Source organism: Haemaphysalis longicornis, unplaced genomic scaffold (genome assembly GCF_048455015.1).
Source record: "Haemaphysalis longicornis isolate Haplotype H1 unplaced genomic scaffold, Haemaphysalis longicornis Haplotype H1 scaffold_7, whole genome shotgun sequence".
Taxonomy (NCBI): domain Eukaryota; kingdom Metazoa; phylum Arthropoda; class Arachnida; order Ixodida; family Ixodidae; genus Haemaphysalis; species Haemaphysalis longicornis.
The window spans coordinates 158,812,461-158,834,385 of record NW_027526422.1 but is presented as its reverse complement, the minus strand read 5'-3'; the positions used below and the strand labels follow the sequence as shown (position 1 = coordinate 158,834,385).

The following is a 21,925-nucleotide window of genomic DNA, read 5'->3' as shown; positions in this document are numbered from 1 at the left end:
AGAGTGTGAGTGTCAGTGAGAGTGTGAGTGAGAGTGAGAGTAAGAGTGAGTGATAGTGAGAGTGTGAGTGAGAGTGAGAGTTAGAGTTTGAGTGAGAGTGTGTGTGAGAGTGAGTGAGAGTGTGTGTGAGAGTGAGAGTGTGAGTGTGAGTGAGAGTGCCTGAGAGTGAGAGTGTGAGTGTAGTGTGAGTGAGAGTGTGGATGAGAGTGTGAGTGTGAGTGAGAGTGTGAGTGAGAGTGAGAGTGTGAGTGAGTGAGTGAGCGTGTGAGTGTGAGTGTGATTGTGTAACTTTTGGTATATACCTTTTGCTATATCCTCATAATTATAACCAGAAAGCATTTTTATATTTGTCCCACGTGATCCCCCTCGACGAGACCTTTAATTTGATACCCCACACACCCTGCAGGGTCATATGGAATTCATACCAGTCAAAATAACCATGACTCTCATGACTGTAACCAGGACGCATTATTTAAGTGTCCAACGTGATTCCCGTAACTGGAACCTTCAATCGACGCCCCACATGCTTCAGCGGCCTCACCTTGAATTTAATGCAATTCATGACTCATAATGACTATCTCATGATTCGAACTACGAAGCCTTTTTTATTTGTACCACGTGATTCCCCTCGTTAAGACCGTAAATTTGATACCCTACACGCCCTAGCGGGGTCACTTCGAATTTTACCCCAATATAAGACTCGCCATGGCACCCTCATGGTTATAACCAGGAAGCATTTTTGTATTTCTCCCACGTGATTCTGCTCATCAAGACCATTTATTTGATACCGATCACATCCCAGCGGAATCAATTTGATTGTTAAACCAATCAATGACTAACCATGACTATCTCATGATATAGCCCTACCACATTTTTGTCCCAAGGGATTTCCCTTATCGGAACCTTCAATTTGATGCTCCGGACACCCAGTGGCATCATTGTGAATTTTAACCTAATTTATGACCCATTTTGACTATGTCATGATAATAATCAGGAAGCACGTGATTACCCTCATCGAGACCTTTAATTTGATACGCCACACGCCCTAGCGTCATGAACTTGAATTTTAACCGAATATATGACTTACCATGACTACGCAATGATATATCCATAACGCATTTTCGTCCCGAATGATTCCCCACATCGAGACATTGAATTTGATTCCCCACATGCCCTCGCAGCGTCATTTTGAATTTTAACCCAATCTATGACTGATTATGACTGCCTGATGACTACAATCAGGAAGCATTTTTTTATTTACACTGCATCATTCCGTTAATCCGGACCTTTCATTTGATACCTTACACGCCTTAGCCTCATCAGTTTCACTTTTCACCCAATCTAATGTGGTCATTATTCTGTCTTAAGGGGCGCTGCCAAGTCAATTCAGTTAATTCATTTGAAAGAGCAGAAAGGACAGCCCCCGCCTCCATTTCCCCCGGCTCTCACCTCTTCCTTTGTGACCCCTGTATATCAAGCCGTTAACAGTAGCAGGCGAACAACCAGCCCATCAGCGCCGCCATGTGCTTTCCCACCAACCTTTCCCACGCTCTTAGTGGATCCGTCAGGAGGAAAAGTTAAGGCAACCCTTTTTTATGACCTCACCAGTCAATTATCACTCACGCGCCCAGCCGCGAAAATTAGGTATACAGCAGGTGCTTATGGCCATGAAAATTCAACAAGAAACTAAAAAAAATCAGACACCCCCTCCCTCCCAACCGATCATGCAAATCGCAATTGGTGCCGTACCCCCAGGTAACCTGAATTTTGAGCCCACAGTGACGCATGAAACTTAACAGCCAACCATAGCTGCCTGCTAGGCTACTCATATGTACTCAAACTCAAAATTACCTCAAAACTCATATGTACTCGGAACTGAAAATGTACTCAAAACTCAATATGTACTCAAACTCGAAATGTACTCAAACTCAAAATGTACTCAGAACTCAAAATGGACTCAAACTCAAAATGTACTCAGAACTCAAAATGGACTCAAACTCAAATTGTACTCAGAACTCAAAATGGTCTCAAACTCAAAATGGACTCATAACTCAAAATGGACTCAGAATTTACTAGGTCTCAGGCCTACTCAAACTCAATCGGACTCACACTCAGTCGGGATCACTCGGCTCGAACTCACTCAAGCTCAAACTCACCATGCCACACTAGCCTCGCACTCACTCAAACTCAAACTCACGCGTGAGTTTAGTCCAAATGAGTCTGAGTGAGTGGACTCACGAGTGAGTTCGCCGACCTCTGCCTTCACTAAATTAAGAAGGTAGAGGGGAGCCCGCGTCCGCAGAGTGGGTGCAGTGATATGGCATCGTAACGGTATTCCGGAGATCCTGGGTATGGGTCGAAACCAGAGCATGTTTCTTTCCTTTGATATCTTTTGAAGACTAAAAATATATATGTGTTGCAAGAACAATAAACCCGAACAATTTTGCGTATCACTTTGTTGCCGTTCTTTGCTCCTAGACTTCTTCTTGTTTATTAAACAATTCCTTCACTTGCAATTCTCACTAGCTATACATATGCTTATATATTTGCCGGCTTAGCAATATATCGGTTAAAATATTTAGGTGAATTTTCCTTGTCAAAATGCGTTGCGACGGTGGTGAACGTAGCGGTTATTTGTGCTAACGGTTCACTAATGACATTGACTATTATATCAGCATCAAAAAAGTAATTATCCTCCGGGCTTTATTTCTTATCGTGATTTTTTTATCGATTAGTGTTTCTTATCAAGCACGATGTGAGGCTGACTGCGAATACTCGCGTAGCTTCCAAGACGCCTCATCGACGGAATGGGCATTTGTAGATGTTCTTCGATAGGATTTGACATAATCGAATAATATTTGATACCCTCAAGCCCTGAAGACTAAAAAGCCTCCCTGGTCGCTTTCGTTTTTCACAAATTCATAGATACAGGTTATCTCCTGGAGGATTGAAAATCTGCTAAAGCAATTTAAACGTCCCAATACGTTGATAATACACAGCCTAATACCTACAGACCAATTTACTCTCACACATTAGCTTAGACCTCTCGAGCAAGGCTACGTAGTCCCGGTGGACGGGCGTGACGTGAGCCCAGGGTCGCGCCGCTACGGTTTTCTAGCCTCCATAAACGTTTATTCCACTACACGCCACACCGACTTTAATAATGTAATGGCTCACTTTAGTTTCAATAACTTGCTACCTAACAACCAACATGGTTTTTGACAAAACAATTGTGTAAATCAGAACTCTTCGAACTAGTTTCTGACTTTTATTCTGCACTACACTCTTCTCTTCATGTTCATACTATCTTTATTGACTTTTCTAATGTCATTGAAACGGTGCCAACCAAACGTTTACAACTCGTAAATTAGAATAATAGGTTTGGCAAGATGACAACGCAATGTATTCTGAAAATTCTTGTTAACCTCTTCCAATGGGGAAAACTTGAGTATTATGTCTCTAATTGAACTAACGTTTTATAAGGAGTTCCGCAAGTTTTAATTCTAAGCCGCTCTTATTCTTAATATATAACATTGACATAGCACCCAACATATGGTAACATATTCGCTTATTCGTAGACGTCTGAGGGTCCTTTTTGTGTGTAAATAAATAATATATAAATATATATAAATAAATAATTTCCCAATATAAAAACAAGCCTGCTTGCTAAACAATCTCAGAGCAACAGAAATTTAAGTTGGGTACTATGGTCATGAGAAAGAGACAGACAGAGAGTGATGCTTTGTGGAACGAAAAACTCTGTTTTACCAACTAGCTGCCCGCCGGAGAATTATCAAAACACTAAGAGCTTCCTGCTCTTCACAATAAGATACTGAGAGCCACTTCGTTTCGATTAGTCAGCGTACAACGCTGCGGATAATTACCTTTCCATTAATGGGAATGTAAAAACAAGCCGTTCCCATGCCGCAAAGTTTATCAGGGTAAAAACACTGCGCCTGAGTACTTCAGCATCGGGCTCCTTGAATGTAGCCTATTACACGAGAGATTGGTCATCAACCAGTTATTCTCACATTTATCCCTCATTTTGTGTTGATGCGAGATACTTGTAAATGCTTCTCCTGTGATTTGCTTATAAAGAGGTTCCTAGGATAAACACTGTCCGATCATGTTGTTTCGTTGAATCAAATAGCTCTTTCTCATTATTTTCATGTTTCTGAGTTTTTTGTTTATTCTCTATTTGTTGTCGCGACATTTCCTCTGTGCCTGCTACAGAGCATCTTTCGGTGCTTGTTGTTATCGGGTTATTCTGTAAACCGTCTGGGGTCTACCAGCACGGAGATTAGGTTTTAAATTTTTGTCGTTTGTATTAGGTCTTTTAAAGTTATACCCCGGTTATACCTCGCGGATCATGGGAAAGTTGGCTGTAATTTTCAGGACATCTTCATTCTATTAAAATGTGAAGCTTCTACTTATATCTTTCTGGCATTCCTCATAAAAATGACTTTTGGTGTTTTTATCAACGATCACTTATTAAACTCTTGTTGTGTGTGAGAGGTTTCTTTTCATCTATAGTTTGTATATTGAATTGGAATTTGATCTTTAATTTGTTGCTAATGGTGGCACCACGAACTTTAAGTTTATCTAGCGCTAATTTCAATTGGTTTCTTGTTCCTGAAACATGCATATCAAAATAGGGTTGGGCTGTGTATGAATTAATTGCTAATTTTCCAATGCTTTATAGAGCGACCAATTCTCCATTTTAAACTTTAAAAATTATTTTGCGATATTCATTTTCTTTCCCTTAACTCTTCCTTCCTCTCAGAGTTGCTGGTGTGTTCAGGTAGCTTGCTCTGTTTGCTTTCTATAAATTCCCCGGTGGTCTCAAGTACAGAAATTGATCGGACGTAACTTTTATCTTTAAGCCCTTTGTAAAGGCTGAAATCTGGTGGCATGCTTGGAAGAGTAGGATATGTGAATATGCCAATGATTTCTTGCTCATGAATACTGTTGCCGACACCTACCTTGTGGTTTATTTTGTCTCCGTAACTGCGCCGTTATCCCAGTAAATCCTTTTCCGTAAAGTACGGTAAATAGGTCCGTGTCTTCGTCTATTGCTATTTGAATGGGTAGTACTTTTTCTGTGATATTTATGGCCAGTTTGGATACCTTTTTGAGTGATGTACAATTTATCTTGGTTGCTGGTGCACTATCTCTTTATCGCTTGAGGAAGCATATCGGCCAACACAACATGAATTTTCGATACTGCTTCCATGTTTTTTTTTTTGTGGTGAACAAAAATATTTGGAAATAGATAAAGTGTGATGCAGCCACTGAAATAGCAACCATGCCGATTGTTTTTAGGCAGAGTATTTCCTTCCCCCCTCTTAAATAAAAGTACGCCGTGTTTGCTTCATTGCCATTTTAAATGTATATCACAATATCAGACATTTTTCCAGAGGGCACAAAGGGCTTTACTCAAGACCAAGCCCAGGATGCCCGCACAGCAGGAGCAAAAATTAAAGCTTACCCTGAACTGTCTTTTTGAGGGTTAGCTTTATGCGTGAGCAAACCTCCGCATCACTCTACGCTACCAGTTCGTAACCAGGCTGTACGTTCGAAATGCCTCTATTGTTGATAACGCGTAGACCGCAGGATATTTGTTTGGTTACTCATTGAGTGGTTTTCAGGCCACTTGACCCACTCGTCTCTCTCTTATTCGCTGTGGTATGTTCACGTGCTTATATCCTCGTTTCCTTTCCTAGCTACTGTACGAAATTGCTCGGCCCGTTCTGTGGATGAACGGCGTGAATGGCGCATCTTCGCAATTGTACACAATTGAAATGCGCTGCGTGATTAACTCTGCGCAGAAATGTGCCCGCTGGTCTAGAAAATCACATATAACGGCCTTCCACAGCAGCCGGACGGTGAAGGGTGCCCTCTTTTCTGCCAGAGACCGCTGTCTACGACTCCACAGGGCACCACTACCACATGGAACGAGTGACGGCGTTACCCTAGCGCTCTTAGGCATTCTTTCCCGGGAATTAGGAGGTCGTCCTCCGTACACTGGTCTACCGCCGCACCAATTGAGCGGTTGTAGTGTTTTGAACGGTACCCGTCTTTACGGACGCTGCCTCATGAGCACCGGCGACTGCCGCTGAGCGCATCCACCGCTGGTTGAGCGCACAGACGCCGTTACTTACGGAAGGACCACCCCGACATCCAAGATTGTTTTTGGCACTGGGTTCGATCGTAGAGCCTCAATTATTTTTCGCACCGAATAAAGTATGTCCTTGAACCACTATTTCCGCATATAGTCCTTGATTGTAACAGCGAGGCAGAACTGCTTCATTGCTTAGTCCTTAATAGCAGCCGTCTGTTTGCTTCTTACCCGCCGCGGTGGCTCAGTGGCTAAGGCGTTCCGCTGCTGAGCATGAGGTTGCGGGTTCAATTCCCGGCCGCAGCGGCCGCTTCTCTGATGGGTGCAAACAGCAAAAACGCCCGTGTGTACGAATTTCAGCGCACGTTAAAGATCGCTAGGTGGTCAAAATTAATCCGGAGACCTCCACTACGGCGCGCCTCATCGCCTGTGTTGCGTCGGCGCGTTAAACCCTACAATCATTAAGCATATCATCATGTTTGCTGCTTGCTGCAGCTTACATTCATCCTCACCTATTCGTATCAGCTGTCATCCAGTACAAAAGACTCACAAACTTTAATGACCTTGCCACAGCGACAATTGGTGCAGGGAATGTATATCTAAACTATGTTTCCGCACCCAACATTTTTTCGGCGTTGCTTGCTGATGTCTCATTATTTGTTTCAGAGCTGAATTTATTGTTCTGGAAATATTTCCGGTTGCTTTTGGGGACAGTCATAGTAAATCAATTGCATATCATGGAATAATGTTTTCTTGCTTTATAGACACAGTGAAGAGGGGTACGTAAAGGTCGAAGATGGAGCACTCTCCACGGATGAGCATTGGTTGAGATCCTGTGCTACTGTATAAACACATGTTGAAACTTGGCAAAAAAGCACTGGAATAAAATCGTGCCCAGCACAACAAGTATTTTCTACTGGAACGCACGCGGTCCTCTAGTTTATTCAAGCATAAATGTCTTATACTTTTGTGTGTGCTTTTTGCCCGTTGTCAATTCTCGCAGCTAAACACATTACTAAGCATTGTTCCCCGCTGGTCCTCGTACGAGAGCTTCTGAGCAAAATATTCATCCCCGTCGGAAAAATAGCTACTTCTATATCTCTCGCAGGGTGCCGGTACCGTCACTCTCGTCGTATTGGCCTACCAGCTGGGACACATGCTAAGCAGACTGCAGAGTGGCGTGCGTGAACCAAAGATGCCCGTAAACACCGAATACTGTCCTCACAACAGCACCGTTTTTGGGAATACGTATAATGTCACCCTGGCCTCATCGAATTCAGGGTAAATTTGCGTACTGTCAGTTTTTGTCGAACAAACCTTCACAATAAGGAAACACCCGCAGGTCATTTCAAGGTCAGCGAATCAAAATTCCTGGGATTTTCATTACTAGCTTATGTCAACGTCCTTGTCTTATTTATACGCTGAAAGTCCGAGTACACCTCAACACTTTTTGTGAACTGGCACTCCGATCACAGCCATTTTTTTGCACCCTTCATGAAGTAGTCGGCGTCAAACGAAAAAGTCGGTATTGTGGGCACCGCCATGTAGCCAAACATCCTTTCCTGTCGTTATTGCGGCGGTATACACCATAGAGCGCCCTGGCACGCTGGTGACTGCTGCGCCGCAGGGTGATACCGCCGCGCCTGCATTACTTTCTTTGTCTACCAGCAGCCGAAGTGCTGCTGGTGACGCAGTAACAAAGGCGCGCTGCGTGTGATGTCAGGCCGGCGTGCACACACCTCCTTCCCTACAGCTGGAGCTTTAACAGATCTGAAGGCACATACACGCGTTCCCAAGCACATCGTGTCGCAGCCAATGCGGACGTCAGGCCGTGTGTACCGGCGTTCACAGCCAACAAAAATTGAGCTGCTGTTTTACTGGCACAGGCGCGAACACCTGCTTTTGCCCTCATTTTTTCGATAATTAGTCTCCCATAAAAGCATGCTGACCTTCTCATGTAACATTCCTGTACTTCTCATGTACCTTTGTGACAACCTAAATTGCACTTCCTGCATGAACTTGAATGCCATCTTGACAATAGGAAAGGGGCGTCACAAAATTGTTTATGGTTTGCCGCAGCAAGCAAAATAATATGAGCGTAAAAGCACCGTACACAACTGCTCATAAAGAGCTGGTTATGCACACTGGGGATAAGCGCTGCTGCTTGAGAAAATAACACTGCTATTCTTCAGAGTGGTCACAAGAGGTTGAGACTAGCCCCCTGGATTGCTTCTGGTTGACCCTCCGGGTGCTTTTATTTTATCGATTGATTGAATGAAGCAGGCTCGTTTTCAGTGTTGTAAAGTGTGATTGATTGATTGATTGATTGATTGATTGATTGATTGATTGATTGATTGATTGATTGATTGATTGATTGATTGATTGATTGATTGATTGATTGATTGATTGATTGATTGATTGATTGATTGATTGATTGATTGATTGATTGATTGAAACAATCAAGGTCATTAGCGGTTTTGTAAAGCACTCTGCAATACAACTATGCTGGTATACTCCTCTGTCCTCAAGCTTGAATTGACTTTCATAAAAAATTGTAATTTTTCAGATGCGGTCATAAAAGCGCCATCATTATTTTGTCTTTTTGTTGCCTTATTTAGCATTATTATGTTGAAAAAGAGTGGTCGCGAGGAAATTATAGGCCAGTATAGATCTACACTTTATTCTTCCAAACCTTGGGATAATGTTTGGAACAGTAAATATTGTACTCATTGTAGGTGGAGCTTCACGAACAGTTTGAGAACGTTAGACATCAAGGAGAAACGTTAGTCTTAGCGTCAGGGCGGGAGCGAACCCGTGTCCCAATCTCGCTATGAAACCATCAGTTTGGCTGCCTCTTCAGCACATTACTGTTAAGGCTTGGCCGAGGATTTACGTTACATCATCGAAATCCACAGAGGAAGTCTAAGCATGGTTTAAAACTTTTTTTCAAAACCTTACCCATAGCCATTTAAAAAAATGTGAGCCTAGCGGTAATGAAGCTCAAAAAAAAGTGTGAATTGACGACCAAGATAAGATTTTCTTAGAGCCCTTTGAGCGCATTTGTGATGAGTAGAAATCTTTTCAACCAGAGCGTACAATGCATGAGGTGTAGCAGGTGATTTGTTTAGAACCTTTCGCCAAACCAGTACGATGAGTTGGCTGCTTTTTTTTTTCTGTAGTTTGAATGCTCCTTTTTTTAGCAAACAAAAATGCTCTAACATACCTTCTGCACTGCTAGAAAACCTCATTTATGGAAACCGACATATTGTTGTGCCACTGTAACGGTCATTCGAAAAATGCTTTCTCCCGCACTTTTGGGTGACAGAGCCCTCTTAATAAAGCTGTAACGTGACCAGAGCAAACTCAGCATCATCATCATATAAAGTGGTGATGTTTTTAAAATTCCATTCCCGTTCCCCGTGGCAGGATGTAATGATCTCGTCGATGTAGCAAGCACAGCTTGCTCGCTCCGATCTACATTTATTTTTAAGGGCCACAGTTTCTTGTTTTCCGGGAAACGTTTCTGTTTTTGCTTTCCCGGTCTTCAGTCGTAATTTTTCATTTCTTTTTTAAGGCTGGACGACATATTCCCACTGTTTCGCTTGTCCATGCATTGGAGCAGTTTTATAAGTGCAATCGCTACGTACCTTGGAGGACTTCTGCTCAGCGTCCTTCTGGGTATGTACATCATCTTAGCACACCTATGCGTGCGAAACAGGGGTATATCGTATTAAGTTGCGCTAAAGGTGGCTTGCAATTTCTGGCAGTTATAATTGAGTTGAAAGGTAGATGCGGCAAATTTTAAAACACAATAACAAGAAGTGAACTGTACAAATCATATAATATTTTAGTAGGAAAAATACCATTTCACATTACAGAAAATATGTAACTTCCTAACATAAAATGAACAAGTTTTACAACGTGTGAAGAGGAACAAACTGCGCACTGATTGGATCAGCATTGTTGAAGTTCAGCTATGTTTGCGTTTTCCTGTGTTGATTTATTGTTGCTATGTTATATACGATTATAAATAATCATTATCTTTCCTGTAATTTTATATATATATATATAACGAAAACGCCCAACGCCCTCAGGTGGTCATAATTAAGTTGCAGCTCTCCACTATGGTGCGCCTTTTTGAATTACACTTCTGAAGTTATTGCGGAACGCTGACTCAACAGAAAAACACGTGACGACCGCCCGCGCAGTTACTGTCGAGCACTCATTCGCAGTCAATGTAGTTCTTGATTTTTCTATTGGAAGGCTCGTGTTAGAATTTTCTCTACGGGACCACCGTCTGGAGCACAATTCAAGAGCCACTGCTGTGGAATGTTACAGAATATACAGCCTTCATTGCAGTCCCTTCGTAACAGTATTCATTGAAACAGGCTGAGTTACGTTACTTCTCTCTTCAGAAATGTTGTGACTGTTTTATTTCAAGATGATCTCAGCAGTAGCATGACTGTTTTTTTTAAACATACACCCCTTTTACTTCACTAATTTACTGAGATATTTCCACCTAACGATGGCCCGTAGCTTCAAAAAGAATTTTATTGCTTACATAAGCATGCCAAACAAGCTTAGACAATTTTTGTTATCTATATTTGCTAATGTCATGTAGCTAAAATAGGTGTCCTTTTAGATGTAAATGATGAGAAGATGATGGCCTGATATAAACAAAAGCCCGTAGGAAGGCAGGATTGCTCGACGTGGCGCGAAATACCGACGAGGAGTAGATCAGTTTCCCGATAAATTTAGTTTTCAGCGCGTGAAGCGTGCCGGTAGTGACAGTTCCAACTGATTCGGCTATCATTTTCTACTAGTCATTTATCTAAGTGGTTTGTATATCTACCCGTATTCGGGGGAAACATGTGGAACCTTGTCACGTACCGTGTTTCTTTACAATAGTATAAACTATTGTTTTAGTTTGTAGGTCGTATAGACGACTCAAACTCTTTTTGTTTCCTAAAGCCAATAATCAGCTATTTATAAAACCACACAACATTGTAAAAGTGCACAATCTTTTAAAAAGCCGGAAACTGGTGGGAATAGTTTGTGCTTTACGAATCACGCAGGAAGAAATCAGCCGGCACCCACTACTGCCAACCACCTTACCAGTGAACTGTTTTTCCCTCTGTGGCGGAGACTGGGTCTGATGCCTCTTCAGGAAAAATCAGTAAGTTCACAAATGTTCTTGACGTGTAGCTACACAGATAAGGGTAGCAAACCTCCAATAGTATTCAGATGTTTACTGCACACAGAGCTTTGCATGGTTTATCCCCATACTTGAAGGTAAAGCACCATATGAGAATGTTAAAACAAATACTGTACTGTGCCTCAAGTTGGCTTATTAAAATGAACCAAAACTCTTACTGCAAAGTATTCTGGTGCTTGATATCTGTAGAATGCATTTTCGGTATGAAGAATTACCTCAAATAAGTTATTTACTAAGGAGGGAATCTTCCTGTCTTTATTATCGAGATTTTGGGCTGTGCTTTTTTTATCTCTGGAAGCACATAGGCCTGCAGAAATCTGAAGGACCCGAACCATATTTGGATGACCCCAATAAAGGCTGGCATGTACAGCCTAGCACCACACAAATCATGACGGGCGAGTCTGAGAAAATACACTGCTATGCATGGACATTGCCGGAGATCAACAGTAAGGTGTATTTTGGCCAATGTTTCTTAATTATTGCTGATTGCATGCGAGTTGAGATTCACACAAAGATGCCAACCTAGGGATTACAGTAGTTTCACTATAACAGAGCAAACATCACGCAAATGTATTCTAGCAACTTTGATAGCGTAGGTTGGCCCCACATTTGTTAGTTGTTATTCGGGGGGGGGGGGAGGTAATGAATAAGGCCTGGCGCCAAAGTTTTGGAATTTATATGCGCCGTTACCTATTGTGATTCATACGTAGCAGAAAATCTTCCCTTGACTGCGCCACGCCGCGCATCAGGTGATCGCTAATCACGCCTTCATGCACAAACGTGAGTGACAAGCAAAAGACGCGCGGTGGCTTTCTTCATGCCCAAAGGTCGGCCTTTTTTCCCGCTGCGGACGAATGTTATTACAGTGTTAATGCCAGTGTGTGGCCGTGTGATGGCAAGGCGCTTTGTCAACCGCTACCAAAGCCCAGCATGAAAGTTCCGCCAAGCATGCTCCAGGCGTCCGTAATTGACGGTTGTATAGGTGAGAGCAACCCACCAAAGGCAATTAGAGCATCTGCAGGGCATACCCAGATAGCCCTATTCTGCAAAGTACAACCTGCAAGCTTGCCTGACACCACAGAAATATTTGACAAGCGATGAGTAAATATCCAGCTAAAAGGAGATCCCTCATGCAGGTCGTAGAAACCACCTCCATTTGCTGCAACAGCACTCCGCGCTTCTGCCGCCAAGTGCATCTTTAAGCACGCAGATGCGCGTTTTTGGTGGCTCGCGCTTACCTACGTAGTGGGGATGACGGATGCGGGGTGCATGCCGAGTCCAACTTTATGGATGGCATTAGGTGGATGCAGTCAAACGAACAAGTCATCGCGTGACCAGTCATCAGCGTTGAGAGACGTACTAAAATTTGTCAATAGCGCAACCAAGCAATCATTTGCGTATTGGCGCATAAATGGAGTCGGCTTGCTATGCCCTCCTGTGCCTCCTGCTTATGCAGGAAATAGCGTCAGCAAGTCAAGTGATATGCGACACGATGAAAAATAGGAGGAATTTTTGCCTCAGTGAGTCTTGTTCTCGACCTCGTTATTTCTCCGCTAACTGGGCATATTGACCGGAAGGTTTTTTTTTTTTTTTTTCATTGGGCTTCAGCTTTGTCACCTGCTTTCTTTTAGCCGTATTTCGGCCATTTATGACGTCTGCTGGCGCCAGTTCTGAACTTTACCTTTTGCCTCGCTACTGAAGGTAGATAGGTTCTGGTCGGCATTGAGAAATTGGACAAAACAAGAAAAAATGACAATACAGACATGTATTTGCTACTCAACCGCAATTATGATTGTAGTGCCTGCCCATTTGGCGATCGGCTTGGAAGATGTGACTACTTATAGACATTTTTTGGAGCGTGAACGTCACACATTGGCAACTTAGGCCTGAATAGAAGTAGCGTGCACTACCAATGGCGGCTGCCATAGCCTCGCAATGAGGCGAAGTATTTTACAAAGTTTTGATGACCCGAAATTGCGTTAAAGGTCACGCAGGTGCAATTTCGCACGAGGTGCAGTTTAAAACTGTTTTCGAATGAAAAAATCATTTGTTACTGCTTTAAAGTCAGAGGTAAATTGGCATAAACGTATTATCTCAGAATTATACTTTACGAACAGCAATAAAATAGTAATTATCGGCTTGGCTAACAGCAACACAGGGAGCAGCAAATGCCTCTGAATTGCAGAACACCAAACGCTTTTTATTTTCCTCCACTCGTCCTAGTGAGCTCGCGGTTCATATTAAAAACAACAAAAAATGAAAAAAGCCAAAATACTGTTTTATAAATAATTTAGATAAATTTGCGTTTGTCATTAGTTTGAAACAAATTAGCGAGTGAATCGGCAACGTCAGTGAGTTTTGTCATGGCCAGGGGCGCCGTTTCGCTGTCCTTATCCCATTACCGAACCGATAGTCATACGCTTATGTTTCTGTGGTGGCGGCCTAATGTTCTTGAATCATAGCAGCAGACGATGGCGTGACGACTATGATGGTCGACAAAGTTACCACGCTACACACAGCTTGAAAGTTAAGATTAATTAATAGAGAAAATGTATGTAATGAAAGTAAAAAAAGAGTTAAGCCGGAACTGAGCAGAAACGGTGTGATGTTCTTTGTTTCACCCCACCACTTCCTACCGCATTTCAATCAACGTTTATGAGGTGTTAGCGCTAATTATAATCCTAAAAATGTGTCTTTCTGCGCCCCCCTCAAGGTTCAATTTATACGTAGAATAAGTGCCAAGCACTTTTACGTTGATCTCCCGAAATAAAACATAGCTTCCTGGCCACCGTTGTGAGGGAAGCTTTACATCACGGTGTGTTTCGTCAGAGCTATGCGCTCAAACATCACTGATTGCTTACGCCTCACCTACAGAATAAACATGGCGAATTCATTGAAAATTCACGAAGTCAAGAGTTGACGGACCGCGCATATGTAGATGCTGACAAGAGTGGGAACAATGGCGTTTGCAAAGAAGCGTCAGTTGATGCGGGTATCCTGATGATATTTTTTTATTTTTCATTCCAAAGCTTTCCCGCGTGCTCAACGCCTGTTTTCCCAACGCCCACATAACAGCCAGGGCACGCGCTAGATACTATGGGCTCCCTGACCAAAGGTCACGGGTGTCGCTGTAGGCCGACTACGCGCGTTCCAACTTTTGCAATTGGGGGGTGCGTGACCCGGAAAGCAACGTTATTCATGCGACGTAACGTCAGGTTAAGTTGGCTACCGTGGCGTTCGAGCAAGTGTTTGCATATCTTGTCGCCTGTCGTCGGCATAGGGGTGATATGCACAAGCATTGTTAAATATACACAAAAACATCTGTGATTAACTCTTTTATTTTAATATCAACACTTCAGGTCAACTTGCGGCAGGCTTGAGACATAGGCAGGTAACCTGTCCACTCGAATTAAACATCTCTTTTTCTGTTACTCGGTTGGACCTTTCCCTAGTTGCTTCCCTCGGGGTATTAACTGCAAAGTTTCTCTTCGTCTCCAACTGCTCACGGGGCATTCTCTTGATGTGGGATATCGCGATGGTTGACATGACAGTGGGGTTCTAACCTTAGTTAGAACTGACCAACTAGTACATAATAAACCCGTGGTCAAGTCAACGTCTACACTGTGCGAGACCCCGGCTGGCATAGTAATAGTGTTTTCACCCCTAATATTCGTCAACGCACGTTGCCAAGTAGCACTTAAAAAGCCATTATTATTTCAGTGTAATTTTTGCATTTTTTGCCTTTGTTGTTGCGGAAAATGTTTTGCAGTGTTATGCGGCGGTACATCTGCTATGCCGATCAGGTATATTTTTGGCAATAACCTCACGGGCGGTTTTTAATTGCATTTTCTTCAAAACTCACTCAGAGATGACAAGGTAACGCATGGTAGCTCCACTGGCACTAATCGTTTATTCGCCTACCATTCACCCACCACTTGTGCACACTAACTTCGCCCACTTATGTTTTTTAACTAATTTGGGGGATGCATTCAATGCGCGGCTTCTATTACTTCCCAACATTGTCCTGCTGTGAGAAAACTCTTGTGCATTTCTTTTCTGTTTTGTTTCGCAGGGAGGAACAGAAGGCCGCTCAAGGAAAGAGCTTTCTGCTTACTGCGATCCTTGTGAGAGGGTCAAGCTTGCACAGGAGGCTACGGTGTAAACGTTTTTTGGTAAATTCATGAACTGTTTAACCAAAAAAGACATTCGATAATACGTGAATAAAACTGGAATTTACTGAAACTCTATAATTCTGCCCTATGAGAGGACAGGGCATGATCATTTGTTTTAAACAGCGGGGATAATTTAGCTCAAAGCTGCTAAAAACTTTCTGCATGTCTGGCCGTCTTCGCATACTTGGTCAAAAAAGGTAGCTGCCGAGAAACTTTACTCGAGCCGCTTTTGCTCACCTTGAGGCGATAATTACGCAGCCACCCGAACTGGTATTCACATTCCGGGTAATCTTCCCTTCTGTAGACTGTCCGTGACGCGTCACATTATTGTGCAGCGTCTATAAGATTACCCCCCATCCAGATAAAGAGTCGAACAGATCTCAGACCTGATGCGGACCAATCGCACAAGGCTGTCCTCCCATCAAGGACTACCTGATCAAATTTCGAAGGGTACAAAAGGCCGGAAAGCGAGCCACCTCTGAGAACTCTTTCTGAAGCCCGGCGAGTGTCGCAAGGTAAAGTTGCTTAGGGGTCATTACGCACACGCCAGCTTCGATTCGAAAAAGTGCACGAACGCCGATGTTACCATTGCCGCTGGCACACTAAATGTCCGTTGTGAACTATATCACTAGATAATTCGGCGTAATTTGCGGGGCATATCCACACAATAGCAACGCTATAACAAAAGGGTTCCCGGTAAATCATCTATGATCATAAGGCCGTGCATTTGATGAGGCGGCTGCAGCGGTGCATATAGGTAAAGATGCGGTGCACCAGTCTTTGGGCAAACACACGCTTTCCTGCGTGGGAACAACCGAGCTACGCATACAAAAGTACAACAGACTCCCAGCTGCCGTTGAGATACTGGAAGAGTTCGGCACGACCTACTATGCCGCATCCAGCCCTACGCGGTTGAAATCATCAACGGTCCCAACAGTTCCCCTCTTTTCTCCCCACACCCTTCGCACTTGTTCTCCTGCAAATGCGGAAGCAGCGGCTCTTGTTCTCGCTTTACACTCCGTGCTTTCCCTGCGATACCAATATCCGATTCGAAAATGGACATTGCGAACTTCTCCCGGGATCGCATTTCCACACCGGGCATTCAAACTCCTTCGTCGAAATCCCCTGCGCCCTTCGCAGGGTTACTGTGGACGAGTGTGGGAAGTTACGGCGCAGCACACAGAACCGTCCAAGATCACGCAAGATCAGCCTTGATCATTTTTATTTGAGCCCTGTCAGCTCGGGACTCGCTCTATTCCTTTTATGAGATTACATCTCATTGCCCATTTCACGGGATCAACTCCCCCTGCCTAGAAGGTGCTTTGCCATGCCGAAGAACCCCTAAAGCGCTTAGTGCAGACGTACACTCATCGTGATTTCTGCCGCCTACACCGCATGTACTGCGCTTCCTACTCCTCACCCCGCTACCCCACTTCTGGGGCGGTCGAAGCAGTCCATCGCCTCCTCTGCAATTGTCCCCACAACACATTGCCTCCATAATGAGAAGGCCAGCACTGGGCGAGGGCGTTGACCGCTTGGATTCGACGGTGCAAGAAGCCGTCTTCAATCGTGCGGCCGTATTACGGGAGACCATCCTCCCCCGGTCAGCACCGCTTCCATTCATTATCCCAGAGACACTAAATTTTCTTCTTAATCTGTCTCTGTTGCTGTGTTAGCATAAGAGAGAGGGCTGCGGCAAGTTTTTAAACAGCAACGGACTTGCTTCCTCGAAGGTACTTTTGATGGCCGAGGACGACTCTTACGTGCTTGGTATTAATACAGCCCACAGTCAAAAGATGAAATACCAAGCAAACAAACGGCATAAACACGTACACATGAAGGCACTGATTTAAAGAACATGACAGTAAGTTCGGTTAATTTAAACAACTCGGGAAGGTTCATAATGTGGCCTTCATGAACTATCTGACGGGATCGGCTCTTTGAAAGGGACGAGTAATGCCAGTGTAGACAATGGGATGTTCGAGAATCTCAAGAGTTCATACTCCATATTTGTTTTTCTCAAAGTTTGCGAGGATGGTGTGGGCGGACACTCATTGTAACATGGCGTGAATATTATGCAGGTTATCTACGCCAATAAACAAGAATTGGCTTTCATGGACATAGCTGATATGTGCGAAGAGAGGAGGCCGGCCGCTCTTGACGGCGGCGATGAAACGCCCAACGATTGGGCTGTATCATGCAGTCCAGAGCTTTTTTCTTCGCCAAACACACGGTTTTAAAAACTATAAATCAGTCCCTGAAAGGAAACGTGAATCTTTTATTGGTAGAAGAGCGGATTTCCGCCAGCCACACCCCTGCGGTCAGGCGCCAATAATCCCCGCAGCGCATACAATTTCCTGGATTCTTTGGGGCGACGTCAGCTTTGAGGTTATGCTGCTTGAGGATGGTGATATAATCCAACACTAAAATGTCCGATCCAACTCCCCGCGACAGACATAGTAGAGTGCAAGCCATCGGACATAAAGAAGGCAGGGGTGCATCGTCGACCGTTAGTGACAAATATCATTCTTCGATGGCTCATTTCAGTCTTTTACTCAAACAGACTGGAAGACTGTGCCTCGATTATAATCTGGAAGCAAATAGTTTGTGGTCCAACGCGATGCCTTAATCCAGACTTTCAGTTTGAGAGCCCACGCACTCTAGCGGCATCATTTAGAAGTTCAATAAAATATATGACTCAGCATGACTGTATCTAGTGGCAGGTTAAATAGGAGCGCGAACTGTATAACTATAGGACCAGGTCATCTGGCGTGCACAGCGTGCAGCCGAGAGCCGTTAAACCGCCTTCATGGAGCGAGCATGCCCGTGCGCCGCGCTTTAATCATTTAACACCACTAGTGTTAAGCACACACTCAACCTGTGGTACGTAGCCATAATGATGCACCTGAGAACAAAAATATTGGAGCCAACACCCTCTTTACACTCCGTTAGTTTTGATTCCTGAACAATATAATGGGGTACCTAGAGCTAGTATCAGTCGATTTAATGAATTATGAAGTATGCATTTCATGCGGGACGCTGGACTAAACTAGCCTATTGGAGCGTGCAGGGCCCTGTTCTTGTAAGAACTGCTCAAAGATGAAGGGGTACAATGAGGAAATGTACGATACTGGGTGTCCTGCTAGACGGAGAACGAGCGCCAAGATGTTTCACTCTATACGACCCCGGCTGCAAGGTGAATCTTCTTGTTTTGGTAAATAAAAGTATTTCCCCGGCAACTGAAGCGCATTGTGCACTTCTTGAACCATTGTGCTTTTGAGCACGAGGACGCAGGTTCGATTCCTGGCCGCGGCGGCAGATGTTCTGATGGAGGCGAAAAGCAAAAACGCCCGTGTGTACGAGATTTGGGCGCACATTAGGGATCCCCAGGTGGTCAAAATTAATCTGCAGCCCTCCACTACGGCGGGCCTTATCGCCTGCGTTGCGTAGGATTGTTAAACCCTACAATTAATCAGTCAACTTTTTGCAGGAGTAGCTGTCACGAGCATGGACTAGTGCTATAATTCTTTTGGGAGATGGTGCTTACTATGGGCGTCTTCTAACATGTCTGCGTCAGCGGACGCCACTTTGTCGGCGTTCAGGACAGTCATATAATAAAGATGGATTTCCCGGATTTGTGACATCAGCTGCGAACTCGTAAAAACAGATTATGCGGGGTCAAACTGTTTAATGGGGGGCAGTGGCAAGGTTATGTGCGTCACTGACGTCAGGAATGAACGCGGGATCCCCTCCCCTGATAGAATATAAGAAAACAAATGAAAAATGATCCGTGCTTTTTTGCCGCGGATTGCGTTTTATTTTGAGTGATGGGAGGAAACAGTAGTGGCGGTATCTAGTTTGTATGACCCCTTAAGTTCTACTTTCGAAAGAAGGTAATAGACAGAGAAAGAGAGCGCTTGTGGTCAGTACAGTTTTAGCCAATTCTAAAAAAGTATGAATGTTAATTTTCCCATGGTTTAAATATAAATGTGAAAAATAAAGAATTTTTTGGGCCTTGGCCAAGCACTACGGGCATGCGCATGCACCCTAACCCCCCGTCCTTCCCCAAAGGGGGGGTGCTTTCATACACTACGATTTCAGTGGCGCACGTTAAAACTTAGTTTGCATTACGTAAACGGTGTTCCTTTACTACAGCGGTAATTATAGCTCTACTATAGATCCCATACAATTAGTCCCCGGATTTGATTTCAACTACCGTAAGCCTGAAGCCAGCATGGTTTTACAGTCTACACGTAGAACCTCGAATCTGCCAAAAACTCTTACCCATAGAGCTAGTAGGGGGGATAGAATATGTCAGAAAGCAGGAGGAGCACTTTCTGCTTACTATTAGCAGTACAGGTAATTTAGTGGTGCAAGGAAATTTCAGCCATAAGGTCAAAGCCCTTTTTTATGGCCTTTGTAGCTTTACGTTATTAAATAAATGTTTATACTGTGAGTGCGACGGACTTAAAAGTAGTTAGTTTATGGCTCTACACAACCGGCCCGGCTCTTGAATGTGAAGATTGCCATGATAGTGGGCGTCAAGCACGATGGTATTGCGTGAAAGAGACAGGAACACCAAAACACAACCCCGGTTCTAGCAATCCAAGAGCGTGTTCCAGCACATACGAGGGAACCTTTAAAGGTACACTGAGGTGAATTTTTTAAGCTCCCGGTTTTGCTTGCACTGCGTAGTCTGGCTGAAAGTGACACACTTTTCATCGTTTATACGGTTGGTAAGTCTGTAATTATTTTATAAAGCCCGAAAGAAGAAAAAATATTATGAGTCGTCTGTGGTGGCCGCAGCAACTAAAGGCTGTGACGTCGGGAGGACGTGCACCGTGGTTGGTGGTGTCCAAAATTAGCATTCAAATTAACTTTCAGTTTCGGTTTTGTAAAATAACATGATTGATATCCGATGTCATCGTTGGATGGGCACTCTAGATATCCCAATAATCGCCATACCGCGTTTCTGCTATGTTGTCGCCTGTAAAATGCATAAGATATGCCTCCCAGGACGGATTGGAATCGTAGCAGTCACTAGCCGAGGCCTACGCAGTGGATGAATGCCCTCTCCCTTACCGCAGACGCTCAAATTGTATGCGCTTTTCCTCCATATTTGGAGCTTGCCTCACTCGTGCCTGCATGGTAAAAGGCATGTTCGCACCAGGACAAGGGTCTGCTGATTCTGGCCGGTGCCCACTGCCCGGAAGCAGTCGGTGATTATGGCAACAGCACGCCAACGAGAACTCGCTATCGCGTCAGCGTCAGTCTGCGCACATTCTGCGAACTCGCTCGTGCAGCAGTGAACGTTACAGCCCAAAAATGGTAAACTCAGTATAAGAAACATCGGCCGAAAACAAAAAAATCAACTTAAACAAAAGGAACCTACCCTTGGAGATTCAAACTTGCGGTGATTCAGTACCGTGACTACATGACACGACACTTACGACGACGACAGCAAACGCCAACAGCCCCATCTTCTGAGGGGCTTCCCCACTAAAATTGCATCATGGTTATAATCATCCGTTATAGATTGGTTAACATTCATAGTAATGTCGCTAGGGCATGTACGTTATCAAATTGAAGGTCTGGACGACGTAAATCACGTGGGACGTGAATTGCTTTAACCCCAGGAAAGTCCCCCGGCCCTCACGAGTTAAGCGCAGCCTTTCATAAGTACTTCGCAGAGGAGGTACCACCGGTTGTAACGGCGATGTTTTTTGGGGCATTACGTATGTAAACCCTTCCACCATCGTATTCGTTTTCCCACACGGTGCTGATACCGAAAACGCATGAAACGGAAAAACTAGTCTCTAACGGCGTACCCGCCAATGGCGCTGTCGAACGATGATTACAAAATATTGATGAAGGTGCTGGCGCGAATTTACTAATTGTCATCACACTTCTTGTCGGGCCACACCAGACGTGCGGCATCAAAGGTCGCACAATCACAACCAATATACATATGGCAAGATGTGGGCTTAAGTGTTGTGATGCCGCTGCAGGCGCCGTCGCGCTTCTCTAGCTTGACCTTGAAAAGGTGTTTAGTTGCGTGTATCACGATACTCTGTTTTCTATTCAGGGCCATTTTAACGTGGTATCTCTGATCAGTGAGTGTGTGAGCCTGGCGTAGCAGAGGGGCCCGACGCGGTTGATTGCAAATATTTCACTGGGAGCGCCCATTAGCGTGAAACGTTCGGTGCGTCCGGTTTTCCCCATCACTGCTTTGCTTTTTTGTATCTACATAGAAACGTTGTCGATATCTATTATACAAACCAACCAGACTCGAGGATCTCGTGTACACGCGTCTGAGGTCAAGCTACTCGCCTATGCATATGACGTTGCAGTTTTCTGTACAGACAAGAAAAGTGTCATTCTTGTCGTTGAAAACGTGAAACGGTTTTGTATTGCAACGGG

General features: G+C 44.1%; 1 protein-coding gene across 1 annotated transcript in view; it reads left to right on the top strand.

Moving 5' to 3' along the window:
- LOC144145392 (sodium-coupled monocarboxylate transporter 2-like) overlaps positions 1-15,538 on the top strand; it is a 50,404-nt gene extending 34,866 nt beyond the window's left edge. The window contains exons 7-10 of the mRNA XM_077676979.1: positions 7,227-7,399; positions 9,693-9,796; positions 11,194-11,294; positions 15,406-15,538. Of these exons, the coding sequence (XP_077533105.1) occupies positions 7,227-7,399; positions 9,693-9,796; positions 11,194-11,294; positions 15,406-15,495 (468 nt within the window). The 3' untranslated portion in view covers positions 15,496-15,538. The remainder of the gene's footprint in view (positions 1-7,226; positions 7,400-9,692; positions 9,797-11,193; positions 11,295-15,405) is intronic.
- The last annotated feature ends 6,387 nt before the right edge of the window (positions 15,539-21,925 follow it).